The 20599-nt window shown below is 40.2% G+C and overlaps 2 protein-coding genes, 1 long non-coding RNA gene and 1 pseudogene across 10 annotated transcripts in view; 1 reads left to right on the forward strand and 3 right to left on the reverse strand.

Moving 5' to 3' along the window:
• Positions 1 to 1349: 1349 nt before the first annotated feature.
• LOC131531016 (uncharacterized) lies at positions 1350 to 6480 on the reverse strand. Its single transcript, XM_058761565.1, has 9 exons — positions 5170 to 6480; positions 4907 to 5046; positions 4591 to 4795; positions 4273 to 4377; positions 3905 to 4095; positions 3662 to 3803; positions 2139 to 2783; positions 1639 to 1919; positions 1350 to 1556 (listed from the first exon to the last, which is right to left on the reverse strand). The coding sequence occupies exons 1-9, from the start codon at positions 6278 to 6280 to the stop codon at positions 1350 to 1352; spliced, it is 3027 nt and encodes a 1008-aa protein (XP_058617548.1). The 5' UTR covers positions 6281 to 6480.
• Positions 6481 to 9158: 2678 nt separating this feature from the next.
• LOC131529941 (uncharacterized) lies at positions 9159 to 10880 on the reverse strand (annotated as a pseudogene).
• Positions 10881 to 15149: 4269 nt separating this feature from the next.
• LOC131529944 (complement factor H-like) overlaps positions 15150 to 20599 on the reverse strand; it is a 37054-nt gene continuing 31604 nt past the window's right edge. For 5 of the 8 annotated variants that reach the window (XM_058759959.1, XM_058759962.1, XM_058759963.1 and 2 more), the window contains one exon: positions 15150 to 15301. The gene's annotated coding sequence lies outside the window, so the exon portion shown is untranslated. The remainder of the gene's footprint in view (positions 15302 to 20599) is intronic. The other 3 variants (XM_058759967.1, XM_058759966.1, XM_058759965.1) reach the window with 1 other exon arrangement.
• Positions 15321 to 19318, forward strand: LOC131529947 (uncharacterized). The gene is made up of 3 exons (XR_009268260.1): positions 15321 to 17688; positions 17951 to 18013; positions 18700 to 19318. It is a non-coding gene; the product is annotated as an uncharacterized LOC131529947 (long non-coding RNA).

Raw genomic sequence — 20599 nt, forward strand, 5'->3', positions numbered from 1 at the left:
AGAATGAGAAGATCTAACGTATGATATGAAGATATTATGAACATTTTATTGCAATTTGAGGTCATTTACTATAGAAATGTTGTGTTTTAGAGGCCTTTTTCACTGTTATAGCGCCACCTATGGTCCAATCTCCATGAAACTTGTTAAGAGTCTTCTGACACATGTTTTCAACAAGTTTCGTAAAGTTTCGAGTTTTCGTTTAGGTTTTATAGGCTTCTGGGTATATTTGGCCACACCCCTCTTTTAATGACCCCATTACAGCTAACCAAAGGACAAAATTCAATATTTTTTTTGATAATTATTGATATAGAGAGTCCAGAGAATATTACTACAGTGATTTGATCGAGATTGAGCAAAAAAACAGAGACTAGTTTACAAAAGTAGGTTTTTAACATAATTGAGAATATTTCATGAACGGATTTAATTAAATTCCTTTGAACACGACTGCCCAAAACGGTCTAAATTTATGAAACCTACACATTCAAAACATTATTACTCTGAAATTTTTAATGTAAATGTTAAGTGTAAGTAAAATGTTTAGTACTGTAAGGTCTTTCATGACACTACATATGCTGGCGTGTGAATTTGATAGGTGCTTGATATAAAATAAATGGTGCTTAAAAATGTCCTTGAAAGTCCTTGAATCTGGTGTTCTTGAAAGAGTGGGAACCCTGCCAGGGTCCTTGAAATCCTACACCATGTACACCTGCAACGACTACCACCATCGCCACGTCCTCCAAACAGTCAATAATCACAGGCATTCCCAAAGAGGACACATTAAAAGCTGAGGTCCTGTGGTGTTTGAGTCTCACTGCTCTTTCAATTCCAGTGAAGGGACAGGTAAATTAAATGATTTGAACTTTCACCTATGACATCATTTTGAAATTCCAAGGTTATGTGCAGCAAAGTACCAAATGTCAAAATTTGATTTAATGCAGTCACAGATTTGTATGCAAAGATTTGTATTTGTATGATTTTATGTGCTTCAAAATGATTTCAGTCAAAAGAGGTGCTGAAATCTGACTTTGTGGTGGCTGTACTTTGAAAACACACATAGTCACACCCACACAAATAAAAATGTTTTGATTTCAATCTCTTTCTTTTTTCTTTAAATTTAGGTGCGCTATTTTCTGCAGTGATCCCCGATAGTACTATTGCTAAGACTTTTGCCTGTGGAGCAACAAAGTCCATGTACATTTGCACGCATGGTCTGGCTCCGCATTTCAAACACTTGTTGTGCAAAAAACTCTCTTTTGATAGGGAGGACTATGTTAACTAATGCCAAGTATAAATATGCAGTTCGTTATATTTGTAAACATGAACAAGTGATGAGAGCTAATTCAATGGCATCAATCAAAACTCATCAATGAACAAGCATAAAAGCAAATAAAAATGCTGTTTCCCTTCCTTGTGTTTATTAACTTCCCAGTACTCACATGAGAATCCATGTCTCTTAGCAACCCCAGGCTCCAGAATTCTTCACGTGTGATACATAAGGGCCCTTCTTTCACAATAATTTCAGCTGCAGGACGTCCTGTGTCCAGCACATAATTGAGCTGCAAATAACAGATATTATTATTATTATTATTATAAGTGTGTGACATGAAAAACAATTACTATTTTAACTAATTAACTTACCAGTTGGTCCTGTATAGGATTCCATTCTTTTGCAAAGAGCATAAATGCCAAAGAGTAGACAATAGCCGCTGTCGGGGTCGTGCCGGGGGCCAATGTCTGGAATGTGCCGGGGGCCGCTGTCGGGGTCGTGCCGGTGGCCGCTGTCGGTGTCGTGCCGGGGGCCGCTGTCTGGAATGTGCCGGTGGCCGCTGTCTGGAATGTGCCGGTGGCCGCTGTCGGGGTCGTGCCGGGGGCCGCTGTCGGTGTTGTGCCGGGGGCCACTGTCGGGGGCACGGATTCTGCTGAATCAAAAGTAGAAAATCACAATATATTAATTCATTAATAGTCATATGTGTTAGTGCAAGTCTACGAATGTCCAATGTACTAGGTTAAGCAGTGGAAGGTGTCTTAATGAATACTGTAATTTCAAAAACTATAAATAAATATTTAAACTATGCAAAACAGTGAATAATAATATGCTGTATTTGTGATAGATTTGCATATGAAATTTGAAAAGTTACCCAACACTGCCTGGCTGTGGATATTCATAGCTATCTTGGTATCGAAAGCCTTTTTTATGTCTCCCAATCGTTGTTTGTTTTTGTGACAATTGTAGTGGTGAATGATATTCCTCATGAGAAACAGATGAGTTGATGGTAAAGCCATGTTTAAGAAGTAATTGTTTTTTTTTTTCATTTTTACAAACAGCTGTTCTGCTACTTGGCTGTTGACTATTCCAGCAAGTTGCGGGACCAGGCCAAGCTTCCGCAAGGCATCACGGGCATCCTTTGTGTTATCTTCATGGAAACGATCATACAGAGCATAATGCTCTGCTGAACCAGTTATGGGATGGCCATAACAGTCTGGGACCACTTTCTTGCAATTCAACCAAGGAAGTGAGACCTTTAGTTTCCCATCTTTGGCTAGTGCTATGTTTTCTGCAGTTGGGGCTTTTAACCGTCCTTCAAATGGTTTGAAGGGCAACCTTTCTGGTTCTCTCAGATTCATTTGTGTTGCTAGTCCACGTGCAAAGTCATATATTACAATATTTGGCATGTATTTCCAAGAAAGGAGCATGTCTGTGAAGTCACGTGGGCTTTCAGCTCTAATGTTGCACTTTATACTGTATACAATGCCACACGGGCACATAATCACAGCCCATCCGCCTGAAATGGAAAGAGGCAGAAATGAACAGATTATAAAAAGACGACCTTTGTTTATCCAACTAAAACGTTTTTCATCCTCACTGATATGTGTATGTGAAATCACTTTTCAGATATTCAAAGAGTAACACCATTTGAAGTTATTCCACCCATTGAAAAACCTGGTAACACTTTACAATACGGGTGCACAAATATGCATTAAATAATGCTTAACTAATGCACAGATAATCATGAGTTAATGTATAACTCATGAAGAACTAAACCATTTATTAATGATTACTGCATTAGCAACTAATGAACATTCGATATGATTCAAAGATTAAGTAATCAATAAATTGTTATCAGTTAAATACGTCATAATATATTAACTTTACTTGTTGAGGCACATGACTATTAACTAATTGTTAAGTAATATGTCATTGTGGTTATAGATTTTGAATTAGTTAGTTAGTCGAGTGCCTCAACAAGTAAAGTCATAACATAATGATACCCATGCAAATCATTAGCTAAAGATTAATTAAAGCAGGCAACTGGAAGTTTAAAGGCATGGCTTCGACCCAATGTGGTAATTAACATATGAATTTACTTCATTAGTTAATAAAATAAGTTATTAGGTAGTTAATATATTATGACACATTTAACTGATAACAATTTATTGATTACTTACTCTATGAATCATATCGAATGTTCATTTATTGCTGATGCAGTAATTGTTAATAAATGGTTTAGTTCTTCATGAATTACACATTAACTCATGATTATCTGTGCATTTGTTAAACATGAATTAATGCATATTAGTGTCACCGTATTGTAAAGTGTTACCAAAAACCTTAACAATAATAGTGTCTTACACATACAGTACACTGTGACATTTTGCTTACCTGACGCAGCCCAAATCTTTTGAAAGACCTTGTCATACGTGTGCATTGACTTCAATTCATTGGACAGTCTCAGGAGGAGGTCATTTCGCGATCCAGAGGAATCCAACCCACACTCCCTGCATAATTTCCTAACCACTTGAACCTGTCAAATAAAATAAAATGTGAGGATCTGCATGTTTTCAGGTGAAATAATGGCCTGTAAATCACTCCTAAAAAGACAAATATAATTAAATGTATTTTTACCTTCTGCTTGTACAGCTCCTCTGTCAGGCGGTCTTCAGAGACTGTTATTTCACAGACCTCATCTGGTTTTGCCGGACGGACTTTTTCAAATTCCGTATTGAGGACACTGTTTGACCGGCGTGTATTTCTGCCTATCCACGGCGCCCAAAAGTGAAAAGTTGGCGGAACTTTAAATGGATTGTGTTGATCACCTTTGGGAATATCAAAACACAAGAAATATATTAAAACATCTTGATATTGACACCTTGATAAATATAAATGTAACATGTTTTAGTTTGTTAATTATTTTGTTAATTATTTTGTCACACAAATCTTCAGTCATTGAAAAAGGTGTTACATTTTGACAAATTAATCTTGGCTTGCATTACTTGTTACAAATCCTCGACTGATCCTTTCCGTTGAAAGTGCTTCCCAAAAATGCTCCATATCAACCTCTCCATTAAAGTCCTCTGGAGGTCGTTCAAGGTCACTTACTAAAGAAATAATGTTAAAAACATTACACAAATAGTAAATTCTGAAAGTAACCTGGTGTGTGTTTCCCAAAAGCATTGTTAGTGAACTATGGTCGTAAGTCCCATTGAGCTCAATTGGTAACGACAGAACTTGCAACTGTAGTTCGTTTTGGGAAACGCACCCCTGGTCTGTAATTGACATCTAAATCAGTCTATTCCATGAAAACATTTTACCTGACAAATGGAAGGCTCCCTTTTTATGGAGGTCCATAATGACCACTGGTGGATGATCACCACAATTTACACAGGAATACTGATAGTCATGATCAGTGAGTGCTTCAAAATGAAGATACCCATGAAGAACTGTATTAGCTGAGGGAAACTGTACCCCTGTAGTCAGTTCTAAATATTCTACCACTCTGCTCACTGCAGTATGCACCTAAGGGAGAAACATTATAGTGAAAATACAGAAAATGTTCTGTTTAAATTTCATATATTTTCCATTTAAAAAGATTCATTCACAGGTTATACTTAAATTAAATAAAAATACCTGTAGCATGTTCCTTATGGTTAAGCATAAAGAGAGATCAAGGATTATCCGGTCATTAAAATTGTGTAGGCCATCTTTCCACTCTTGGTAACGGTAGAAGGTTCCGCATTGATGGCAAGATTTACAGTATGTAGAGCTGTCTAGAAATCAGAAGTTTCAACAATATTTTCAGTACAGTTTACAACACATTCAATGATTAATGAAAGCACAGCAAATCGACCACAGTGGATTGTCATACGATATAAATAGTTTCATTGACCTACCTTCAATAATACGCGACCTGGTTAGGATTTTGGCCTTATTTGTAATGAGGATTGGGTCACTCATGGGTACATTGCCAGGGCACTGCTGGCACATCATCTCCAGTGGAATGAGGTGCCTTGGGTATTCTTTTTCCAATAATGCATGACGTAAATGTTCTGGCAGAACAGCAGGTAATTTTTTGAACTTCAAAATATACTCAACCATGGCTTTGAACTTTTGGTCATCTTTTGGAGGATAAGGAATGTTACCCAGCTCAACCTCATCATGACGGCCTCCATCCTCTGTTGATGTTTGAAATTCCACCTCCTCAGTGCACCAGACTTTCCTGAACAGCTCATGGTGAGTCTGAAATAAGTGCCATTTTGCAATGTACTTGTGTTGGCATGATCTCTTCGTCCTTGCACAAGGACAGTGCCATGAATCCTTTTTTGTCTCATATGACACCATGACTCTTCCTAAACGACTGTAATATGAAACAGTCGGCTCATAAACAGATATGTATTTTTTGGACTGAGGGATTCCAATTTGGGAGTATACAGACAGAGGTATATGGTTGGCATTTGCAAGGTTTTGCAGATCAAGGCAGACCTTCTTTTTATCCTCGCCAAACCACCGGCTGTTCACCATCTCATTAAGTGTTTCCTCACTAAGTACAGGAGAGGAGACATAGGATGTGCAGTAAGTTAATGATTTAAGGTGTACGCATTGATGTGCTTTTAACCCACTTCTCCATGCCAACTCCATGTTCACCTGGCACTCAGCAGATTCACAGAAAACGTGTTGATTTTCCCCCCAGACTTTATTTTGAACGTGCAGAGGTGTAGTGACCCCGTGAAAAGATTTATGAACAGTATAAACTCCATTCTCTGGATCTATGCATTCACTTAGAAGGTGTGAACTTGCTGTAATGTCCTTATGTTTTCCTGTGTGTTTCCTTTCTATGTGCCTTTTTAAATTAATTCTGTTCACGCTAAGCTGGCATATGGGACAATTTTTACGCAGTACTTGCTTCACACGGACCCTTTGTATTTGCGTACTCGTCTGAATACATGCATTCTGGGGGAAGCAGCGTTTTACTGGCATAAGCGACCACTCGCTTGTCTTTGTCATGGAGCTGGTATAGGCCTACGCTGAGGCAATGGCTGGAGAATCCAGCGTCCAGATAGAATTCTTTTCCTGGGTCTGGGTAAGCCAGGCACGGAGCAGAGCACAGGCGCTGTTTGAGCTGGCTCATAGCTGTGTCCTGGGCTTCCGTCCAAATTAATGGTTCATCCTTTCTCAGGAGGGACGTTAGTGGTCGTGCGATGTCAGCGTAGTTCTCGATGAACTGTCGTGAGTAATTGCACACTCCCAGAAAGCTTCGCAATTCCGATATGTTAGTCGGTTGTCATTTGTGAAGAGCAATCTTAGCTCCTGCTGTTGTCAGCTGGTTTAGGACATGATCGATTTCTTTGAGGTGGTCTTCAACGCTTAAACTTTTCATCAAAATATCATTCACATAGACGAGGTTGCCTCTGGCTCTGGCGTCAGGGCATGCTTTGTTCAGGAAGATGTTGAACTCTGCTGGTGAGTTGGCGTAGCCGAAAGGGCACTGTGTGAAGGTGTACTGTCGATTGCCAAAGGTGAATGCAAGCTTATGTTGGTCTTCGGGGTGGACAGGGATCGTCCAGAACCCGGAGGCGACGTCCAGTGTGGAAAGGATCGTCGAGCCTTTGATTTTGGGGATTTCTTGGTCCAATTGGGTCATAGGCCATCGTGACAAGGGTACTTGTTGGTTCAACTTGCGATAATCTATGGTGGGCCGCCATTTTCCGTTGGGTTTTAGGACTGGCCATATCGGGGCAGAGTATGTGCTGTTACAGGGCCGGATGACCCCCTTTTTCAGCATGGAGTCAACAATTTCTTGCACTGGCTCATATGACGCTATTGGGATTTTATACTGCCGCACAAATGTGGGTGGCGCATTTGGGTTTGTCAGGATGCGCACGGTGTGGATGTTGGTCAGTCCACAGTCCAGTGAATACTTTGCGAAGGAGTCCTTGTACTTGTGCAGAACCTCTTTGAGTCCTTGGCGATCCACTTCATTTTGGAGGGCATCCGCCTCACTCAGGATCTGCTGAATTTGTGCGTTGAACCTTCTGCAGCTGAACCTTCTGCAGGGCTCTTCTGCAGCTGAATCATTTGAGGGGCTTTGGGCCCCGATGGTCACCTGTGTAGGTGATTCTGTCGCAGGCTGTGTTGAGACAGCGTAGACAGCGAGGTGAGTGTCATCTATTAGTTCTGAACGGCAGACACTTGCTTTGGACACCGGCAGAATAGGGTTTGAATGAGGTTTTGTGAATGTTATGGTGTCATTGTATTCGTCTGACATCAGCTGGGCTGGTATGGGGCCTATGACAGGTACCGTCAGTTCAAAGTTGTGGAACGCCTGGTTGATGAGCCATCCCAGGTGACTGGCTTTGGGAACGTAGATGTCTTGGGCCGTACAGTTGTTGAACAACACGTACACAGCATGGGATGACACTTCAATGAGAGGTGTGGCTTCCAGGGTCAGTCCGAGTTTTAGGCAGGTCCTGGAAGGTTGGAAGAAACCTAGCTTACTGTTGAGAGCCTGGCCAGGCCGCATGTTGAGGCGGACACTGACACTCTTGCTGTAGGCAGGTATTGTGGCTTCTTGCTCAGTGATCATAGCGCATGCGTCTTGCATGGTTTGACCAGACTGGAGGTTCTTGAGATTGACTGAAGTTGTCAGTTGACATGACGGGGGGGCCCATATTATGTCGTTCACGGTATCAATGCAAGCATTGAGCCGGACGATGATATCCGCTCCAATGTAGATGTCATGAGGTAGATCAGGGACTACGAGGAAGTAGTGACTCAGATGTCTGTTGTTCCATCGTATGTCTACAGCGCAGACGATCTTGGAGGTGGCCATGGTTGTCGACCAGGGACTGAGAGGGAAGCGGCTGTGTCTAGCAACATGTGGTAGACTTTGGTGTCTTTGCTTCAATATTCTAAATAGCTTCAGGCTAATGGCTGAGTTTTCTGCCCACAGGGCTAGTGTCGCATCTGACACTGACGTGCCGTGGACATCTATTGCCGTCATGATTCGAAGGGGGCCTGCGTTTGATTCAGGCTCTTGCAGTGAGCAGAGGAGAGGGTCCTGGTCCTTGCTGCTTGAGCTTGGTTCAGGCCTTGGTTCTGATACTGCACCATCATTCCGTGAATTGGGGGCGGTGTCTGTGACTTGGCACTGCGACTCGTTGGAGTCTAATGACTGGCAAGGCAGAGGTTTGCGGACTTGTGTCCACATCTTTAGATGCTTGAAGTCTATTAGAGGTTCAAAACGATTAAGCAGATCTTTCCCAATGAGGAGTGGGTATGTTTTGAGGGGGGAGACATATATTGGATGAATGAGATCCATTGATCCCACTGTCAGGTGGATTGGAGCCACATGTTTCAGTCGTAGGCCCGTGTGGGAATACGCTTGGAGGTTCAGCTCACACCTTTGGAGTTTGAGGGTTCTGTTAGTCCTCTTTGCTCCTTCTTGGACTTCCTCGAGGAGTTCGGCAGACATTAGCGTAATGTTGGCCTCTGTGTCCAGAAGGGCTTCGACTCTGATGTGTTGTTCGATGATGATGGAGAGGTAAAACTTTCTTGCTATATCTTTCTCAATGAGATCGCCTAGGAGTTGAGGGACTGGAGTTTGGGAGGAAATTGTTAGGATGTCAGGACTGATGTGGCAGACGACCAAGACAGCACTTTCAGGAACGTGATGGGATTCGTCAGCAGGTGTTTGTTGGACGCTGCTGTGATCTAGAGGATTGAGTGTTGAGTTAGTGTCTAACTCTGTTGCTAGGCTTTCACGTGGGATTTCGTGTCCACCTGAAGTTAGGGTAGTTACGGTTCTCTGAGAGTGAGGTGAGGGGGTGCTGTTTTCTGTGCCTGGTTGGGTCAGCTGGTCGCTGCCTTCTCTTCTGGCCGCTAGTCAGGCTGAATCTGGTTTCTCTTTCTTTTCCCACTTCCGATCCTCCTCCTTTCGTTGGAAGAACTCTTTCATCATCATTTTCATCAGCTCTTGTGAGTCGAAACACGGTGGTGTCTTTTGTTCTTGTGTGGATTCAGTTTGAGCTCGGTCAGCTTGGGATCTTTGTGACTTCTTTCGTCAATTCCTTGGGCTGGTTGCTCCAGGGTGAGTTTGTCGTTTTCCCTTGGAGTTTCCATCGGATTCCCATAAGCTTTTCCCTCTTGAGTTTCCAAATGAGCTTGGCTGGTTCCACGATCTCTCCCATTGATTCTCCTGAGGCCTTGATTGGTCTCATGACTTCTCCCAGTTCCGTCCAAGTGAGCGTTGACGTCCACGAGGTCCATCCCAGCGTTCGTACCTCTGTTTAGATCGGGTACCAGCGTGGGAGTCTCGTTCTTTGTTGGACGAGGGTGCATTCCACTCTCTGGGTGGCGGCTTGGCAGTGTCTTGGCGTTGGGTGCCCTCTAGAGCCAGCCCTTGACTTTGAGTGTTGAAGTCAAGAACTGCTGGAGTTTTGGAGCCCTTTTCTGAGGCCATCTTTTGTTTGCCGTAGGCCTTCTGCGCCAGGTCTTGCAACTGCTGAGCATTCATTGTTCGTGGTCATGCGAGAACGCCAAGATGGTGACTTACTCTGGGATGGAGGTTTCTCAGGAAGAGAGTTTTGAAGTTCAAATCATCTTCCATGTCAGGTTCATTGCGAGTTCCGAAGTATGCTCGTCTGAGTCGGCTGTAGTAGACTTGAGGAGGTTTGTGACGTCCTTGTCTTGTCTCCAGGGCAGCCACTAAAGCCTTGTTCGGAGTCAGGATCGGAAAACTCTTTAGTGAGGGCTTCTCAGAGCAGTTGGTAATCAGTCTTTGTGTGAGCAGGCTGCCTGTCCAGGAAGCAGCAAACTTCAGGACTGGATGTCGTTCGGAGTAAATAGAGTCTATCTTTGTCCGTAACGTTAGGTCGCATTTCCAGATGGAAATCGATATCTTGGTGGTAAGCTTGGACATTTTGGCTATTTGGCACGCTGGGGGTAAACTTGCCAATGTTCCTCGACGGCACACGGCGCAGTTCGTAAGCGTGCTTGAGTTCCTCTTGGAAACTATCGGATTCCTCTTTGAGGTCGTCGAGCTGTCGTATTAGGCGGCTGATCTCGTTTCTTGACTCATCCAGGTGAGTTTCAAGGGCTTTGATTCTGCTGTTTTTATCCCTGAAACCGTTTCCAGTAGCTGTTCTGCATACTGTAGCTTGTTAGAACGATCAACGTAGTCTGCCTTGACCTGTTCCATTTCCTGGGTGTTAGCTACTAGGGTTTCTTTTAGCTTGTTGATCTCCTCCTCAGCGCCTTGTTCCACCTCATCAGGCCTTTCCCGTCGTTCCTGAGCTTCCAGTTCCAGCTGCTCGATGCATCGTTGTGCCCGTGTTAACTCCTGCTGGAGCTGTGCAGCGTGCTTGTCGCTCAATTTGAGGGTGGCGATGAGTGTGTGACTTAAGGAGCCGGTGATCTTGGCTAATTCTTTGTGAGTGCAGCTTTGGCTTGGGTCTTGTGCCATGAGGCTTGTTATGTTGTCGTCCAGCTGGTCCTGTGTATGATGTTTGAGTGTTTCAGCAGCCTTAGGGAGGAGGCTGTCTGTCGCCACACTGAGCCATGTTTCTAGGTCTTCCCAGTGGCCAACATGTTCTGCTGTGCGAGACATGTTTTGTCGGAATGAGGGGGATCTCGAACCGCGACTGACACAGACCTTGAAGAGAAAAACAAAACAAAACAAAACAAAACAAAACAAAACAAACAAAGCAAACAGGGGTGTAAGAGTGCAATGTAAACTGTGTGCTAATGTTGAGTGTGCCTCTCTGTGACTGTGGTCCTCTGGGGGCGTACTTCTAATTTGTAGCCTCTGTGGGGGAAAAATTGAACACACACACACACACACACACACAGGTCACACAGCTGGAGAACAGAGAAAAGGAAAGAAGAACACCAACAGAGCAAGGAACAGGGTAATACTTGGATGCTTCCCTTTTCCTGTAAGGGAAAGTCAAAATAAAATAAACAAAAACAAAATACTCCTTTCTGGTGTCAGATTTTTCTCTTGGTTTTTTTTATTTTTTTTTATTAAGTCTGATTTAGAAGGGTGCTTCTAGTCAGAGGATTTTTTTTTAAGTCTGTGATTGCTATTAATTTTCTCTGGGGTGAAGGAAAACAATAGCAATGACAGTACTGGTCCCTTAATGGCAAATTGACATCACAACGCTAGTTTGAGTGTCCTTCTTGCGTGCTTAAGGTTTTCGAACTTCTTTCAATCTTCTCTGTGACCTGTTTTAGCCTGGCAGGGTAGGATTTCACAGAGGGGACATTAAATGGAAAACAGTTTTGAATGTCGTCTCAAGTTCCACAAATACCTGTTCAAGGGTTAAAGTCCTCTGCTTGTGACAATCCTACAGGCACAATCTCAGCAAACAGTAGCAATAATCAAATTAGAAGATAGCAGCAAGGAGACCAGAGAAGAGGAAAAAGAGTGAGGAGTTGCTCCCAATTTTAGGATTAGTATCAAGGGTGTCAGCGTGGTGGTGCTGTTGAATTGATACCCTTAGGGGGTTGGTTTTGCTGTTTTAATAGGCTAAAACCAACTGTCCTAAGTTTTGAGGAAACTCTAATTTCCTTTTGGGGTTTTGCTTAATTGGGAGGTTAAGGCTCTTATGTCCTAGGTTTGATGGGAAGTTAAATTGTCCAGCGGAATCCCGTGGCCGGGCCTACCGTGGAGGCAATGTCACTTCACCAGCCAAGCACTAGGGGGAGCGCTATTTACTATTAGGCTTAAACAAAGAGTAACTCCATAAAGTTTTAGCTGAGTTAATTAAATAACTGAAGGAGAGAAAATAAGGCCTAACAAGTAGGACCAGAACTTGATTGCAAATTAATTTGGAGTTTCAAATTAGAAATTGTGGTTTCTAATTATACTTTAATGATGTTATCATTAAAACTGATAGGAGGATTAGGATTAAAATTGCTCAATAATGTATCATTGAAATAGGGAAGCCAAAACCAAAATTTGATGAAATTAAAAATTTCAGAGAAATAATGATAATCAATTATCAAAATCCAAAGATGGTTGTCATTCGAATTATCAGAGCAATTAACATTTCATTAATCAGCAATTATTGTTGCAATCTGGAAACAGGAACTGTAATTAATTATTAAATTGAATTAGAGTTTTCAAACTCGTAATTAATTATGAAATTAAATTACAAATTTTGGTTTCCCAAGGATAGCAGGTTCCGAGCATTCACTGATGTCATTAGAAATTCATAAGAGCAATTTATAATTCATTAAATTATAAAAGCACTTATAATTATGTTAATCAGTCTATGTGGAAGCAGGAACTGAAATTATTTAATGAAATGAAATTAAACTTTCAAATTTGGGATTAATTTTGAAATTAAAATTCCCAATCTTGAATTGAATTTGGATCCCTATAACAAGTTACTAATTCCTCCTTGTGTCATGAAAGTCACAAGAACAAATTAATCTGTACCATCCTAATTACTTCTAAAGAAAATTAAAAATTTTCAGGCCAGAAAATTAAACACTTTGATAGTCAATGATTAAGACCTTAATGTTATTGTCAAATTATCAAAGCCCCTATGATTAACTAATACGTGACTACGTTGCTAGGTGGGAGCAGGAGCTGAAATTACTTAATGAAATGAAATTAATTTCAAATTTGTAATTAATTCTGACATTCAATTAACAATTTCCAATACTTGTCAATAGCAACGTATCAACTGATGTCGTTAAAATCATAGGGACAGTTCATAATTTACTTAATAACTGTATTATCAAAGTAATGAGGCCAACCCAGAATTAATTCCTAATAAAACCAGTTATTAAACTGATACCCGTTAAAAACCTTACACAAATGCTTATTAAACCACAGGTGAGATCGCTAACTAATTTCCTATGATAATTAGCCGCAGTGCACCGAGATGGTTTGTTTAAGTTTGTATTTGTTAAAGTTATTTTAAATGGGAGGTGAGCGATAACAGATAGGGAGAGTAAAAGAGAGATAGAAATTATATGCAAATCTTAGTGTGAGTTAGTTCAGGATGGGTAATCGCCTCAATACTTCAAAACACACTCTAAAACACACTGCATTGATATCCACAAGCTAAATCCCAGTCAGCAAACAAATTTGGCCCAGATTTGGCATGCATCTGGCACAGCTGGCATTCATCCGGCACTGGCATACGGCATGTGGGCCAAAATGGCCCGGGTTTGGCAGAGATGGTATAGGGTTTAAGACGGCACACAAGACATGGGCCAGATGTCAAATGTAGTATTTGGCCCAGATGTCAAATACAGATATGTGGGCCACATAAGTATTGCCGATCTTGACCCATATTTAAAATCCATTTCAAATATTTTTGAGTAAAATGCCAATGTTTTCCCATACAGTAAGGTAATATATTCACATAAATGTGAAGCTGTTAAATATATTTTGAAAATATATTTTTAAAATGCATAACATGAAGCTCATGTTTTGTGTTATTATGTGTTTACTTGTATGCAAAATTATATTCATGCCTCATATGATATTATATAATATATGATGTTATATAGTATATTATAGAATAATATATTCTGTTGTTTTATATATATATATATATATATATATATTCATATATTCATCTGCCATTCATCCGGCACTGGCATACAGCATGTGGGCCAAACATGGCCCGAGTTTGGCAGCGGTGGTACCGGGTTTAAGACGGCACACAAGACATGGGCCAGATGTCAAATGTAGATATGTGGGCCACATAAGTATTGCCGAACTTGACCCACATTTAAAATCCATTTCAAATATTTTTGACTAAAATCCCAATGTTTTCCCATACAGAAAGATAATATATTCACATATATGTGAAACACTGTTAAATATATTGAAATACATTTTGAAAATATATTTTTAAAATGCATAACATAAAGCTCATATTGTGTTTAATTGTGTTTACATGTGAAATTATATTCATGCCTCATATGATATTATATTATATTATATTATATTATATTATATTACATGTTATATTATAGAATAGTATATCCTGTTGTTTTATTTATATACAACTGACTTCAAACAATGTTTTGCATTCACTGCTTTCATATTCTCATTCAATTTACAGTTTGATGTAGGCCTACTAAACAATACATGATGAAATTTCAGGACATTTTATTTGTCATTTTTTTTGTACCATTTATGTAAATGCGTAACGTTGATGTGTTTTAGGCCATGTTGGCCAATCAGAAGCCTGACAAAGTTTCAAGTAGGCGGAGATAACAGCGCAGGCTCCGATGTCACAAGCCAAAAACTCTGGTTTTGCTGTCTAACGTTACATGATAAAACTGCAACCGGAGTTTTTTTTTAAATCTTCTCCCTGGCAGGAGTTTTCAAAATGTTCGGTTTCAGTGACCTGGTGCAGAGTTTGCGTGAAGACGAACTGCCAAACCGCATAGAAAAAGCTGCCCAGATAGCAAATAGTAATTGAAACGATGTTAAATCAACATCCCGCTGTCAACGATAAAATCATTGAATCAACGTCGAACTCTGATGTTGATTCTTCATCATGTTGCACCCTCTATTATCATTGAAACAACGTTTAAATCATACCTAGAGATCAACAGAATTTCAATGGTATTTCGATTACAATGGATATTGAAACAATGTTGAAATCCCAGCATATCAACAAAACTTCAATGGTGTTTTAATATACCACAGGTTTAATCTGAAGGTCTGTAATTTTAATATAATATTAAAAACATTATTATTAGGCTATAATCCTGCTTTATCGACAGCCAGGATGGGCTAGCAAAATATAGAAAATAGAAACTATACCTTTAGGCTATAACCTAGACTAGCACAAATGACACCCCACGCATTCTTTAAAAATTAAACAATCATTTTTATTGTATTATTTCTTTTTCTTTTTTTCTTTTAAAGTGTTAACTCCTGCTGCGTCTGTCTTCCAGCTCCTCCCGCTCGGTCTGGGGCGTCGCGCAGCCACTTCAGATGAGGCTTATTATACTAAAGACTTTCTTACTTGAAAAACGATGTGGATTAATGATCTGAAAAAAAGGACAAAAAGTCAATCACAGTGTCAGTAAACAGCAATTTAATTCAGAATCATCACTGCCCTGAGTATTTCCCCACAAAGCAGATGATAACATGTCTTTTAAACTGGGCTTGCAAAGGTTTTTCTAAAGACTGAACAATATTTATTCAATAATAATGGACTCCGTTCACTATATTTAAGGACAAGATACCTATATCACGTCACATCACGTAATTTTCTGTCACATGTGCTATAACATATATCCATGACTGGTCGAGTGGCAGCTCCACCTGCCACGCAAAGATTTTACCCCCTCTCTCATCTTGCCATCTCATAGTTAGTTAAATCATTTTATATTTCTGGGTAGAAACGCATTTTTGTTGAGGCTGTATGAGACGGACTACATTCAAAGCACTTTTCAAAACTGCCCAATATGTTCATGGATGTATTCGAATTAAAGGGAGGCAAAGGATTAGCTTGCAGTGACATCTTTCATAAGGACAATTTATGAGGCCAAGTGACTCTAAAAAAAAAAATCATGTTTATTTTTTTATTAAATCAGAACTAATTGTTAACTCAACAAATTAAATATAAATAACTGGATACTTATAACTAATTAAATAGTAAATGTATTGATTAGAGTTACCATAGACAAAAGATTTTTCTGGTTGACTAAATTGCACATTAATTTCTGCTTAAATACTGGGTGCATGGAGGAATATGCATAAATCTCACCGCAAAAACAGGCTAATAATAAGGCTATGTCTTTAAAATTAACGAGGCATCTTAATTGTTTCTAAATGAAGTATGTGGGGCTAAGACGCCAGGCCTGTTTGTCAGGCGCTGTATAACAGCGCTTCCTCGCGCTCAGAAAAGGTGCAGAAGATCATCAAAAATCGTGATATAGCATAAGCACTAGTATAAAACGACTGTTATCATTTCTGAAAACAAACACAATGGAGTTACAAAACTGTATCGCACATCGCAGCCCTGCTCGAGGATTATTCATATTTTGGATTTGTAGGCTATTACGAGATGGTCTAATAGGCATTTCCAGTTAACATTACAACTCGAGAGAGTTCTGCATTGAATAAAGTAAAGGTAAACCATGTCTTTTGTGTAATTCTGGCCCGCCGCGGTCACTGCTGTGGGGCTAGATAGAGCACTATAGCGTTGGTTCCGCCGGTGTTCTCCAGCGGTCAGAAGAAATAGCGGTGCTGTGTTAATAGATTTGGGTACACTATGGGTACAGACATGTATTTTGAGCTAGCTGTCACAAAAATAGACTGGACCAATGAGGTTTTGCTAACTTTATAACCTAGAAGAGATCAAGTACTTTTGGCAGATTTTGACACATTGGTAAAACAAAAATCTATTTCAGTGACTGCAGCACTGCGTCGGTTACTACATTAACCATCATGTTAACGACGTCGTTTCCCGGTCAACTGTAAATCAATGACTTTTCAACACATTCAGCGATCGCCCGGTAAACCAAATATCAATGCTTAATCAATCATAAAGATAACTATAGATCAATGTTGTTCCAATATTGTTGCCATCAACATTAATAACATCAGGTTTTCATCGATATGGTAATGGTGATTCAACATTTATTTTACATTGAAATTTCAACATCAACCATAATGATGATTCAGATGGAAAAACAATGTTTATTCAATGTTGGCTTGCTGTCTGGGGCTGTTTTGAAAATAACCGCGTTCGTGTGGACGGCCAATGAGCGCGCGCGGTGAGCATTCAAATCGCATTTAAACTGGAGCAGAGGAGGTTACCATGGTAACGGTGTCAACTCACTCTGCTGACAAGTAGTGAGAGGCTGTCTCTCTGCTGTTTTCACTGCTTTCAGGTAAGTTTAGTCCCTAAAGTTACACAAATAATACATACAACTGTTCCTGACACTTTCTTACATGTTACTGACACGTTTCTGTTGAATCTTTACTTTACAGGAGTGGTTTAGTGTCTTCAAAAAGACCGTTAGCATCACAACCGTTAACCATAGAGGCTAACAATTAGAGGTGAGCTAACTTATACATTTAAGCTCTTATTAATGAACGTTTGAGCTTTTAAGCACCTTTTATGTGTAGATGAGCGGCTTTGATAGTTTTGTAAATGTTTTGCTGATACTTTGTCAATAGATAAATGGAAGTCACTATAAGCTAATTAATTTAACCTAAAAGTCTGCACTGTGGGGGTCAATCGGTGACATCACTTACATGAACTAATGGGCTGAAACTATTTCAAACACGTTTTGAACTTTCATTGCAAACAAATATTGATAAATTGTACTGTGATTTCAGGAGCATCAGAAAAAAATACCTAAAACAGGGGAAGTTACAAGAAAATTTGTAATGAGAGCTGCTGACAGAGATACAGGAAACACAGGTGATCTGAGAAATCTTATTAAATAACTTTATATGAATTTTTCACAATATATTTCAACTATATCATCATGCATCTGTAAAACCTAAAAATATGAATTCTGGTATCTTAAGATTTTTTTGTATGTTTTGTATATTATTATTATTATTGCATTTCACCTCTGCTGTAGTTTGTTTATTTCTAATAATCCTGACATTATATACTACATTTTGTTGGCTATGTGACATATTGTTCCCATTCTTCCATGCTGATGGCTGTGCTGCAGAGCTGGAGCGGAACAGATCTCCTGTCGAAGAACATCTCCAAAGCGCCATGAACCATCTGACTAGTAAGTAAAACCTCAAACATTCAAAAGTTTGTCGAATATTTAAAGAAATATCTCAAATAAATATCAAATATTTCCCAGACAGCAAGCAGTGTCGGCCCAGATCCGGCCCACATCTGGCCCGCATGGATTTCACGCGGGCCAGATGTGGGCCGGATCTGGGCCGACACTATGTTGCTGTCTGGGAAATATTTGATATTTATTTGATATATTTTTTTGAATATTAACACTATGTTGCTGTCTGGGTTCCTGTATGTCCTACAAGGCCATCTTGTTTAACTCTGCTCTGAGGACACTTCATACACAACAACCTACAGAGGGGTCAATCATAATTCAAAAAAAGACACAGATGATAATAAAAAAGTTCTTTGAAATTAAAATTAATAACGGTAAGACAGAACCAGTACTGTGAACGCACCTCACTTCAAACTGTAACGGTCTGTATATTATTTTCTAAACTTAAAATGTAGTGAAATTTTTGTTCAAGCAGACTTTGTTGCTCGTGGAAACCTCACGCGAGCCTGAAAGATACTTAAAACTTAAAATATTATTTGCACTCTTGAAGACTGTTCACCAAATACTAAATTTCAGTCCAGCAGAATTTTCTGCATACTTCACCACCAAAGCCAAAATGAGCATTATGAATGTAAGAGCCTCACACTACATTGTTTGTTTGAATTGTATTTCAGGGCAGTTCGTGAAGACGGATAACCTGGACAGAAGTCGGTTCCAGATCCAGCCTCCACACCAGACTTCTCACTCACAAGGATTGCTGTCTACTAGATATTATGTGTACTCTTCAGACTTAGGTTCATGCAGATATTATTCAGGGACATGAACACTTGAATACTGCAAAAATAGAGAAACTACCTTATTTAAGAATTTTGTGTTAATTGCGTGAACATTAAACAAATATATATTTATTTTACTGTTTTTTGTTTTGTATTCCAAAGCACCTAAAAGCCAATTCACACTGCCATACACCAACAGGGTGAACACACTGACCAAGCAAAACAAATAAGCATGTTTTTATATTTTTTGTGAAAGTGTGAACTGACAATGCTGTATGTTAGGTGTGAGATTCATTCAACTTGGTTTGCTGATTAAACATGATTAAATATTTGTTCAGAATATTGTTGTTGTTGTGACTATTCATCTGGGAGGGGTGTGTATCAAGTGGCTTGGTTATGGTTTTGTTGAGGTCAAGCGAATAGGACCAGAACAGGGCCAGCTATGGTCATACGGGTATGGTCATACAGGACCTCAGATCCCACATAGCAATTTTTCTCTGGCCCAGCTCCGGCCCACATAGCAATTTTTCTCAGGCCCAGCTCTGGCCCACACAATCAGCTTTTGCTTGGCCCACATACCGCAATGACTTACGGTCCTAGTGTGTACCAGGTCTGGATTCCAATTCAGGGCCAGTTATGGGTAATTAACTTGGCTGAGACTTGGGCCAGTTATGGCCCATGTGTGGCCCTTATCTGGAATCCAGACCTGGTACACAATAGGATCTGGGCCAACACTATGTTGCTGTCTGGGCCAGAATAGGGCCAGCTATGGTCATACAGGTATGGTCCCACATAACAATTTTTCTCTGGCCCAGCTCTGGCCCACACAATCAGCTTTTGCTTGGCCCATATACCGCAATGAATTACGGTCCTAGTGTGTGGCCCTTGTCTGGAATCCAGACTTGGTACACACTAGGACAGTAAGTCATTGCGGTATGTGGGCCAAGCAAAAGCTGATTGTGTGGGCCAGAGCTGGGCCAGAGAACAATTGCTATGTGGGATGCTACGTGCTAATAGCTAGCCCTCAATGCTACTAGTTTGGCCTATGCTTCAATGCAAACTCATTAGCTAGCTTTTTTGCTATGCTATTGTTTACAAAAGCTCAAAAATGGTGCTGGGGCTGGGCCCACGCCCTGAAAATTTTCCGGAAAAGAGCCTCGGAGGACTTCCGGCCAAGGCTGTCAGTAACACGCCCACTCTGGCCGGTGAGTTTCAAGCTACGGCTTGTCTAACTCACGTGAATTGGCTCTGTACTGAACAACCAAAAGCACTATGTCGATTCTTGTCTTTGTATAGCGCTGAATAATCTCAACTCGTTTAGAGCGAGATAAATTAATCCACAGATTAATTATTATGACACTTCTCAGCCCAAAGCTGTGGGTGCCTCTCACACTTGGAAAAACCACAAGCACTATTTTAGATTTTCTATCTTTATAGCGCTGACCACTCTCACTCCTTCGAATGAGGTAAATTAATATACAGATTTACTGCAATTAATACAATAACGCTATCAAGGCCGCGGCGGACCTCAGTGACGTTACTTCTGATCTGTTTTCACAGACACACACAGTGGATTTTTTTATCACACAATTTTCATTTCTTGATCAAGATCAATAATTCTCCCACAGAACGCATTTGGCCACTCCTTCTGAGTGCCGCGTTTCACATTCACTGTTTCAGTGAATCAAAGTGTCAGAGAAATAAACAGTGAGCTAATCTGATATTCTCACCATGGGAGATAATAGTTTAATTGTTTCCACATCGGATTACGCAATGCAGATCAAAAACTATTGAAAGG

Source organism: Onychostoma macrolepis, chromosome 22 (assembly GCF_012432095.1).
Source record: "Onychostoma macrolepis isolate SWU-2019 chromosome 22, ASM1243209v1, whole genome shotgun sequence".
Taxonomy (NCBI): domain Eukaryota; kingdom Metazoa; phylum Chordata; class Actinopteri; order Cypriniformes; family Cyprinidae; genus Onychostoma; species Onychostoma macrolepis.

What these genes read in the sequence shown, in the direction of transcription:
- LOC131531016 (XM_058761565.1), bottom strand. Translation starts at nt 6,280, where the DNA reads ATGACAAAGACAAGCGAGTGGTCGCTTATGCCAGTAAAACGCTGCTTC. An exon ending in CAGGTCGCGTATTATTGAAG is followed by an intron (nt 5,047 to 5,169) that starts GTAGGTCAATGA and finishes TCTGATTTCTAG; the next exon opens with ACAGCTCTACATACTGTAAA. An exon ending in CCATAAGGAACATGCTACAG is followed by an intron (nt 4,796 to 4,906) that starts GTATTTTTATTT and finishes TTTCTCCCTTAG; the next exon opens with GTGCATACTGCAGTGAGCAG.